Below are 9,987 nucleotides of genomic sequence, written 5' to 3'. Positions count from 1 at the left end.
ATGACAAAATAAATAATGAGTAATTACAGTAGATTATATTACTATTGTATCTAGAAGTAGTTGAGGTCTGCGTATAAGGGAATACCCGAGTTTTGTGTAACAACCTCTGCTATATAAGTAATCTCTGGTTTCTTTTTTCAAAATCAACCTCAAATACCACTATCTTCATCTTTGTAATAATCTAATCTACGAGTAAAACAATGGAAAAAATACCAATAAAGTTTGCTTTCGTTATCTTCTTAATTGTTGACATCAGGTAAATTTTATATTTTCTGTTTGAAACAAATAACAAAACTCTACATACAATTTTTTATTTATAATTTCTGATTTTTTAGTGATGAGTATTGTTACAGTTCGAAATGTTGAGGCAAAAAGGTTATTACTTGAAGAAATTCCTCAGATTGTGCAACATCATGAAGGTTCACCACAGGTAGTGCAATTACAAGATGATGACTGCATGGAAGGGTGTCATATGAGATGTATTCCTAATAACAGAATTACTCCTTGTTTATGTGTATGTTAATTTTCGTTTTCTTTTAATTGTTGAATCGGATAATAAGATAAGTTTTCATTAATAATATATAAAACTTTGTTGCATACATTACAATAATAACTTTGTTTCATAGAATATAAGATATTATTGTGTTTATATAAATTGGCACGTATTTGCTAGATCAAAAATTATTCTGATGGATGGCATGCTTTGCCAAGTGTTTTTTGCCTGTGATCTTCCGGTGGCCTAACCGCGGCATTTTCTGCTGGGTTAGGTTACTGCAAATGAATATCATGCATGATGGGAATTCAAATAATATATATTAGCTTCATATATCTACTAACTTTTTTTTTTTTTTTTTTTTTTGATTAAAGAACCTACTAACTTATGATGATTTATATGTATATGATCATGTGGGTAACTATTTTATATCATTTATTACATCCAACGGTGGATTAATCCAACATCATATATATAGACTAACCTTTTCAAATTGATTTAGATTCAAAATAAATTGTTTTTTGCAGTTATGGCCACGACTGCAACATCATATATATGTCATGAACCGGTTTGTTGTTAAACATCTCATTTTCAGTATTTGATTTCTAGCTAAGTAAGCTATCATGAAATTAAACCTACACACCATGCAATCAAACCAAAGTTTCACATTTCAAATCATACCCGAAGTCTTGTCGTCTACCGTGTAACAATAAATAATACACTCACTACCTTTTTAAAATTCTCCTTTTTGAGACAAATTCGGATAAAACCAACAATCTCCAAAAATGTTCACTTCCCAAATGTCGTAATCCATATATCATACTCAAGAAGAAGGTTTTAAACTATTATGAGGTCATGTGCAAAAAGTATATATATATATATATATATATATATATATATATATATCAAATAAATATTTAATGTTTAACGATTCAAACTTTTTCTACAGATAAAGAAAGAATTTTTTTTTTGAAATCGAGACTATTCAAATGCAGCTCACAAGCATATGTAAAAATAGTCTTGAACATAGGTTTTCAAATTTGGTCCTCCAAAAGAGATTAGGTTAGGTTTGGTTTACTTTGGTTCACTAAAGCATGACAAGTACATAAACTGCATTGCTGTAACATGAAACAAATTAAGACAGAGAGATATCAAACCCAAAAACTATAAGACCCCATAGATAATGAACTGTCTAAAGACAAAAACCTTTTGGGAAGATATTTCTTGTCAGTTTGTTTCTGGATTCATTTTATATGAAGATCATTAGAAGTTTCATAGAGACAGAGAGACAAATTGAGTTGGGATTTTTCATGACTAGTAAAGAAAAAGAAATAGTATGATAAGTATCCATGTGGTTTGGTTGTTTTATCAACAAGAGAACAATCACCAAAATTTTAACTCAAAAGTTTAAAACTTTGATATAAAAAAAATACAGTGGATGTGATTGGTAACCCCTTACCCGCTTTCAGTGTAACCAATCACAAAAACAATACCAAAGCGATACAAAAAAAAGTTTGAGTTTATTTTTACCGCTCTTTCTATCCGTTACTTTGTACCATTTTTAACTATTTACATACCGCTAACCATTCTCTCTACTCACTAAAAGAATCGGTAACGTTTTGTACTACCAATCGAACCCAATGAAACTCAAAATCTTATCTTCAAAACACCAAAAAAAAAAAAATTATAAATGTGTTTGACTTTAGACAGCTAGAGTTTCAACTAAATTGACTAGGATGATCTAATCTTGATATCACAAGAACCACAAATAGATGAAAGAGTAAGTTCTTGGCTTTAAGAGAGAGAGGTGACATATGCATATGGCAGACCACATGTACATGTAATGCTTACCCTACAAAACTCAATGCTTGAACAAAAGAAAAAGGTTTTTATATTCTGCACATGAGTGTACCATACTCTACCCCACTTCCTTGAATTAGGGCTACAGAGAAATGAATCTAGACCGTCGTCTAAGATCAAAGAAAGTATTCTTTGTGTTGAAGATGAGAGTGTCCCACAAATGTCCCCAAAATGATGGGACACACTTTGCCTCAAAGTTGCTGCTACTGTTTACTACCCGACAGCTTTAGCTTTTGCCTTTGTCCTTAAATCAAGTTAATCCCATTTTTTCTAAATTACCAAAAAAGTGACTTTTCAATTCCTATAAAACACTCTTCTTCACAAAGCCTCTTATCTCATCAACAAGTCTTTCTCTCTCTAGACAACCATAAGAACACAAAACACACAAAAACAAAGTTTCTTTCTTTGAAGAGAAATGGAAAAAGTTGATGTTTATGATGAGCTTGTTAACCTTAAGGCAACAGAGCTGAGATTGGGATTACCAGGGACAGAAGAAACTGTTTCTTGCGGAAAAAGCAACAAAAGAGCTTTACTTGATGATACTGAGAAAGAGATTGAATCCACTGGAAAAAACGAAACCGCTTCTCCTCCAAAGTAAGTGTTTTGAATCATATACAAGAATAACTTGTCTGAAAATGTGTGTTGATTTGTGGATCTGATCTAATCCATGCAATTTCTTGTTTTGTAGGGCTCAGATTGTTGGATGGCCACCAGTTAGATCTTACAGAAAGAACAATATTCAGACAAAGAAGAATGAATCTGAAGGTCAAGGAAACTATGTGAAAGTGAGTATGGATGGTGCTCCATATCTAAGGAAGATAGATCTAACTATGTATAAACAATACCCAGAGTTGATGAAATCACTTGAAAACATGTTTAAATTCTCTGTGGGAGAATATTTTGAGAGAGAAGGATATAAAGGCTCAGACTTTGTTCCTACTTATGAAGATAAAGATGGTGATTGGATGCTTGTTGGTGATGTTCCTTGGGAGTAAGTACAATGTTTCAATCATCTCTCAAAATAGTAACTTATAACACAATCTTGTTTATGTACTTATGCTGTTTTTGTTGTTGTTGTTGTTGTTGTTTCAGGATGTTTGTCTCGTCTTGTAAGAGGTTAAGGATCATGAAAGGATCAGAAGTTAAAGGGTTAGGTTCTGGTGTTTGATACACCTAATTGAGAGACAAAATATCAAAGAGAAAGATTCAAAAACAGAGTTTTTTTGTTCTGTTTCTTGAAACAGAGTAAATATAGCTCTGAAACTGCTCGGGTTCTCGGGGAGAGATGATGTTTCATACAATCATAGTTTGTGAATTTTTACCTCATAGGTAAAAAACATTCACTTCTTGTGGTGTTCTTGATTCTCTGATGGTAACAAAATGTAACAGAGAGATGCTTAAAATGGTCTTAAGCATATAAGTGTGAGAAAGATCTAAATCTAAACTTTAGCTATAACTCTGTCTCCTTAAAGGAAAAGGTTTTGTGGTGTTAGAAAGATCATTATGTTTGTGTTTTTTGTAAAGTTCTAATCGAAAAAATTATGTAATTACCCATGTTTCTGTTCTGTTTCTCTTTAAATTAAGATCTGTGTTAACAAATTCTGCAAAATGCAATCAAATCAAGAATTTACAAAAGAGTAAAACAGAACATTAAGATCATTCACATATGATGCTCTGTTTTATTGACCTAACTTGCAGATGAACACAACAAACAAATCATTTAAACCAAAGCTGGTTTATGGCACAAAAAAATGAACCAGCTTTCAAGGAACTTCATTGGATTCTAGAGACTTTTAACTTAGATTATAGATGTTTAATCACCAAGAGATAGAGAGATTAAAGAAATGAGAAATCTAATCGAGCAGTGGGAATATTTTTGGGGCTTTGGAAATGTTTATATTATCTTTTGTTGTTAGTTTGATACCTACTGTGACTTTGGTCCCCCATACCTTCAACAAGTAAATCTACCCAACTGTGCTAATTTGTCTCCACTATCACTTAAAATAATCTATCACATATTCTAATATTTATGAAACTTGGAACTAGAGTATTATTCAAAAATGGTATATTATGTTCATTGAATTTGGGGTTTTCCTTAGTGCTCAAACAATTTTTACATTCAAACCTAATGTTCTTGATGCTAGATGATTATAAGTCAAGAACTTTACCAACACTTACACCTAATTGCCTCAATTAATTAAATCTAAAAAAAAACTGTTAAACAATCTTGTATCAAAAATGGAGGATGATGATGATGATTATGATTACAGAGAAATCTTTGAGAGTCATTATCGAACACCTTTCGGGTATGAACATTGTCTAGGGATGAGGCAACAATCGATCAACACAAGACGGATTCAAGATTCTTGATGAGATTGTATAACTGAATATTAATCTATATTCCTAAATAAAGGTTTTGTAATCTTCTTTTTGAAACATATAAATAAATGAGAGAGTTAAGAAGAGTATAATCTTTGATCATCAGTTTCTGACTCTAACAAGGTTAACTCTTGACCTGTTTGGTCGTTGCTACTACCACCAGAGATTGTCATTATTGGTTCAGACTGAGAAGTAAATCCTTCTTCTTCCTGTGGTTTCTTTCCCACTCTTTGATCCGTGATCAGCACAATTGAACTGCTAGTAACTACCGGTTTAGCTTCGTCAACATCTTCACGATCTGTCTTCTCCGGTAGAACATAAGACAAACCGTATTTCTGAGCATGTGTCAGTCCTGGGCATAAACCCTACAAAACCCAAACCAGAAGAAGGTTTCAAAACCTTTAAGTAACTGAGTCTGCTGCAATTTTTGGAAGGAACTCCAAAAGAAAGAAATAATCTTTTTTTTTTACTGACCTTTATCAAACCGGTAATTGGAAACGATTCGTGGTAAGGATAGATGTTACTGCGATCATCGTTATTACTCTCTTCTTCAAGGACTTCTTGTTCCAGTTTTGTGGAATTGCTTGGACAATATCCGCCAAAGTAAGAGCAACGTTCCCGAGCTAGAGATATTTGCGGTGTTAATGGTAAAAGATGACCTTCCGTGCTAAAGATATACCTGAATATTAAGAGAAGTTAACAAGATTAGTCAAATGTTGTAGTACTTGTGAAAGTCAAGAGGTTAGTGTACGGAGATTTTGTACTTGTAAGGGCCATTGTCAACGAGGTTATCTGAGTCAACAGCTAAGTCAAAGAGTAGCCATAAGTACTTTACCTGAAATATTTGTGAAATACAAAAACATGTCAAGGCTTTACGTACATGCAATATTGAGAAACAGATTTTTGTTTGTTTTTTTACAGTTTCTGCGAGGAAAAAGCTCTCCATGTGATCTTCTTGTTTATGAAGTTCTACATCTGTGATGTGACAATAACCGCAAGGACATTTTGCCCCGTATTGCAAACTAGCCACAAAGTCACGTCCTGCATCAAGATACCTATCGACGAGCAAATTGCATTGCAATTCAGTAGTGCAATCATCTTTGGATGAAGAATTGAAAAATCTAACGAATTAATTTGGTGACCTGGGATCTCTGGTAGCTTTGTACAACCAATATGTGCTCTCGATTAGTTCCGGCCTTAGGGGATAACTCTTTTGCCCATACTGTAAGGAAAATGAAGAATAGATATGAAGTTCTAACATCATAGTGCCATCAGAAAATGAAACCTAATAAGTGAAAAGTGATCACAGAGACACTTAAAATCAAGATAGAGTACCTGGACACTAAGAGTAGCAAGATTAAAACCCTCAGGGGTGAAACCATATCGTTTCCAGACGCTAAAGAAGGCAGTGTGAGTTCTAATTGCCGGATCAACATCTCCAGCTAAAACCTTTTGAGAGAAACATAGATACAAAACAGTATAGTCTAATTTTTCAACCTGAAATATATTTTAACATTCAAACATAGAATCACTATTTACTTGAAGTCCTGGCCAGAAAGCTTGAAGGCTGTTAAATACTGGCCAGACAATAGCTGCGGAATCCATATTGACTTCTACATACCTACGACAAAGCTAGAAAAAACAATAAGTCGAAACAAAGGAATTGTTTGTTCATGTTTCTCATAACACAAGATACAGAAAGCTTACCAAGGATCCTTGTGAAGGTACTGCATTGCAGATCTATAAGCTTCTTGAAAAATGTATAGATATTCCTCATCCCCAAATAGTATATAAGCCTGGAATTGTCGAATCAAACAAAAGTAAAGCGAGGACAATATCAATGCCGCTCAAGTCTTATGCAAAGTTGAGAACAGAAATTAAAATTATATGGATTTCTGGACTTCGGGGACTTGGCCATTATATCTTGTCAAGGGCTACGCTTACTAACCTTGAGGAGATACTCATAAAAGGAATCAATGCTTGTTCCTATACCAGCATCCTGCCAAGTACCGTTTTAGAATTTGGGTGACAAAAAAAGACCAATTAGTTTGTAGAAGCAAAGTTCCTCAACAAAATGAAGAATAGCCTTAATAACTGAAGTATGCCAAAAACCATAGTTCTTCTGACATATACAGAAGCCATTTTTGTTACCTTCTGTGTCCATTCACCTGTAAAGACATTGATGTGAGCACCAACCAAGTCGAGATTTGAACGACGTGCCCATAGTCCCCTCACCGCATTCTTTGCAACTTGTTCGAAAACTTCAATTTTAACAAAGTTGGACCACCAAGTGAGAGCACGTAAAAAACAAAACAAACTATAAAAATCAACATTACATCTCTTAGAAATCCAAATGAATATGATAAAAGAATAAAGAGAGTTAAAGAGAAGTATTTCTCAGTGACTAAACTGATTTACCCACCAGGATCATTTGTTAAACGACTAAGCACGCCAAACTCTAAAGACAAAGTACCACCACCCGCAGTTGATGTTATCTGAACAAATAAAACAAAGATGTATGAAAACATGAGCTCCAATATATGAATCAAAAGATAAGATCAGCAAGCAGAAAATGAGTAGCTGAATCTCAATACTATTTAACTCGTTGAGAACTATCAAAGCTAGGCAAACCAAGCCTATTAGTATCATTTATATTAATGTGCACTCCAGTCAGTCACCAAAAGCACAGATCAACAAATTAAATATGTCAGAATCAGATGTGAAAGCTATGAGAAGGGAAAAGAAGATGGCTTGCCTTGCTTTCATGTTTGTCAACACCGTACATCAAATTCACAGATCCAAATGGGATTCCTGTAGAAAAAAGAAAAAAAAGAAGATGGAGATGACAAGGCAATTCCTCGCTTTCACATATGCATGTCAGCTTATTAACAAGTGATAACTAAAAGAGTATACCAGTCGGTGTATCAAATGCAGGAAGCATTCTCCGTGTCAAATCCTCAGCCAAAACTAGTAATTCATTGTTGTAAGATGGAATTCTCATGCCCTGTCATCAGGTTAGAATCAATAAGGAGATTTTTATAATTTAGAATCCAACAAAATAGTTAAGACAAGCAGGAATCATAAGATTATTTGCACGATAAGCTCATATATAGCCACACACTATAGAGGGGGCGCAAGAAAAACTACTTCGGTTTTCTAGCTGAAGAATGTACACATATCCTCGTATAAGATCACGACAAAAGAATAGCTAAGCAGAAGAAAAGTACCGTAGCATAATCACTTGCAATCAGATGAGCAGAAAGTAAACCCCCAAGGACTCGGATAGTTGTCTCGAACACAGAGACAGTTTTATTCTGCAGTTAAAAAGACATATATCATTGCATCAACTTCACTGCCAGCCAGGTTACATCTTACAAAAAATCTGAAAGGAGTACTTGAGAAAATAACAATTAAAACATGGTCTTGCTAGAGAAGCCAAAACCAATCATTACTCACTATATTAAACTGAAGGTTTTTACCAATCCATTCAACAGAAGAAGTGAAGCGCTCTCGGTCACCAAGTAAAGCTAATGTATCCAAGGAGTCAATCTACACAAATGCCACCAAAACCACTGTCAGGTTTTACATAATACTGAGCCTTACACAAGACAAGGTTAAAACATAAAAGGTTACCAGGGTCAACGCATAGCCTCCAAGAGTATCTTCTCCTTGGCAAGATAATGGTCTCAATTCATCGAGCGGAAACGCATTGTTCATATATCCATCAAAAGCATGATAAAACATCCCACGTACCTACACTCAATGTGATCAAACCCATCTTTTAGGTAATTGGCAAACAACAAGGAGCTAAACCACCATCAAACTAAATGATCTCACCTAAACTATTAAATGTTCTGGTCAAAAGGCTAAAGAAGTTACCTTTACGACATAATTAACATCAATGAGTAATTACAACATCCAAAGATCAAGACTTTAAGTGTCCCACAAAACTAAATAGCTCTAATACTCAATTTGGGGATAACTGATAAACCAATCGATGACCAAAATCGAAATCCAGATCTGTTGAGGAATGTTACCTCGTCTCTAAGCTGTTTAGCTTCATCAGGCTTAACACTTTCGGCGAGAGCTCCATGGTCAAGGACAAAACTTGAAAATGTCAGAGAGATCAAGATGGCAAACACAAGCCACCTGATATTTGATTCCATCAATAAACTATTTTGGTGAGTTTCTTCTGATTTCAGTTGTGTCTGTGTGTTGAATGAATCTTCTCAGACATCACTCTGGATCTCCTCTTGTCCGAGGAGTTTTATTTCAACTGTGTCACTCGGTGGCTCGTCCTTCAATCACGATTCAACAGAGCAATAAATCTTTGGGTTTTTCTTCAAACATTTATTTCTGTTTTTTTTCAGGAACAAATTCTCAGGGGCTCCTCAAGCTCCAAATTTGGTCTCAAATACTCCTCAATGGTAAAAAGACAAAATTATCCTTAATGAGGGTTGATTTCGGGTGATAAAGGTTAAATACAATTAAATCGGTAAGTGTTCAACTAAAAACACAATAGCTCAGTGGTTGCGAGCTCCATGTGCACGCGTGCGCCCCCAGGGTTCGAATCCTTTTATACGGGTTGTAACTGGTACAACTAGGGAATATTCGGGTACAACTAGTAGCTGGTACAAATAGGTGGTACAACTAGGAGGAGGTACAACTAAGGTCTAGTACAACTAGGAGGGTACAACTAAGGTCTGGTATAACTAGGAAGGTACAACTAGGAGGTAGTACAACTAGGATACCAGTTGTACCACGTATACCTAGTAAAGGGGTAGTTTCGTCCTTTCATTAAAAGGAGGAGAGTATGTGGATTAGAGGAGAGTATATAGATTAATTCTTTGACTCTGAGGAGCAATTGAGATTAGTCTCCTTTTTTTCAGCCATTAATTACACAAAATTGAATTACGGGTTCTCGGTTTGACTTAGTTTCGGTTTGGCTTGGTTTCGGTTTAGTTTTCCGGTTTTACGATTTTTTGGTTTTACAAAAACTAAAACCATATGTAATTCGGTTTGCCTACGGTTGGGTTTATACTGTTTTTACGATTTATTGGTTTATTAAAAAATAAAACCATATGAATATCATATGTATCTCGGTTCGATTCGGTTTCGGTTTGGTTCCGGTTTTTAAAGGTTATTTCAAGTTTTTTACAAAAAACTATAGGTTTGGTGCATATATAAAAGTAAACACAGAATAAAAAAAAAAAAAAAAAATATAAGTTTGCTGCTCTATGTTTTGAGTTGATTTG

At 34.5% G+C, this 9,987-nt stretch overlaps 3 protein-coding genes across 3 annotated transcripts in view; 2 read left to right on the top strand and 1 right to left on the bottom strand.

Annotated features, from left to right (window-relative positions):
- LOC9301482 overlaps positions 1–610 on the top strand; it is a 12,082-nt gene extending 11,472 nt beyond the window's left edge. The window contains exon 2 of the mRNA XM_021032266.1: positions 336–610. Within this exon, the coding sequence (XP_020887925.1) occupies positions 336–523 (188 nt within the window). The 3' untranslated portion in view covers positions 524–610. The remainder of the gene's footprint in view (positions 1–335) is intronic.
- A 1,936-nt stretch (positions 611–2,546) lies between these two features.
- LOC9299721 (auxin-responsive protein IAA4) lies at positions 2,547–3,909 on the top strand. Its single transcript, XM_021015385.1, has 3 exons — positions 2,547–2,947; positions 3,042–3,344; positions 3,446–3,909. Exons 1-3 carry the CDS (start codon positions 2,769–2,771, stop codon positions 3,519–3,521), a joined length of 558 nt encoding a protein of 185 aa, XP_020871044.1. The 5' UTR covers positions 2,547–2,768; the 3' UTR covers positions 3,522–3,909.
- Positions 3,910–4,602: 693 nt separating this feature from the next.
- Positions 4,603–9,083, bottom strand: LOC9299720 (alpha-mannosidase I MNS4). Its single transcript, XM_021015372.1, has 17 exons — positions 8,770–9,083; positions 8,366–8,485; positions 8,189–8,281; positions 7,960–8,046; positions 7,646–7,736; positions 7,488–7,543; positions 7,155–7,227; positions 6,884–6,993; positions 6,681–6,731; positions 6,440–6,528; positions 6,272–6,353; positions 6,068–6,181; positions 5,875–5,954; positions 5,652–5,787; positions 5,497–5,567; positions 5,207–5,411; positions 4,603–5,097 (listed from the first exon to the last, which is right to left on the bottom strand). Exons 1-17 carry the CDS (start codon positions 8,896–8,898, stop codon positions 4,810–4,812), a joined length of 1,875 nt encoding a protein of 624 aa, XP_020871031.1. The 5' UTR covers positions 8,899–9,083; the 3' UTR covers positions 4,603–4,809.
- Between the last annotated feature and the right edge of the window lie 904 nt (positions 9,084–9,987).

Source organism: Arabidopsis lyrata, assembly GCF_000004255.2.
Source record: "Arabidopsis lyrata subsp. lyrata unplaced genomic scaffold ARALYscaffold_8, whole genome shotgun sequence".
Classification (NCBI taxonomy): domain Eukaryota; kingdom Viridiplantae; phylum Streptophyta; class Magnoliopsida; order Brassicales; family Brassicaceae; genus Arabidopsis; species Arabidopsis lyrata.
The sequence above is the reverse complement of the archived record's forward strand: the minus strand, read 5'-3'. Positions and strand labels throughout refer to the sequence as shown.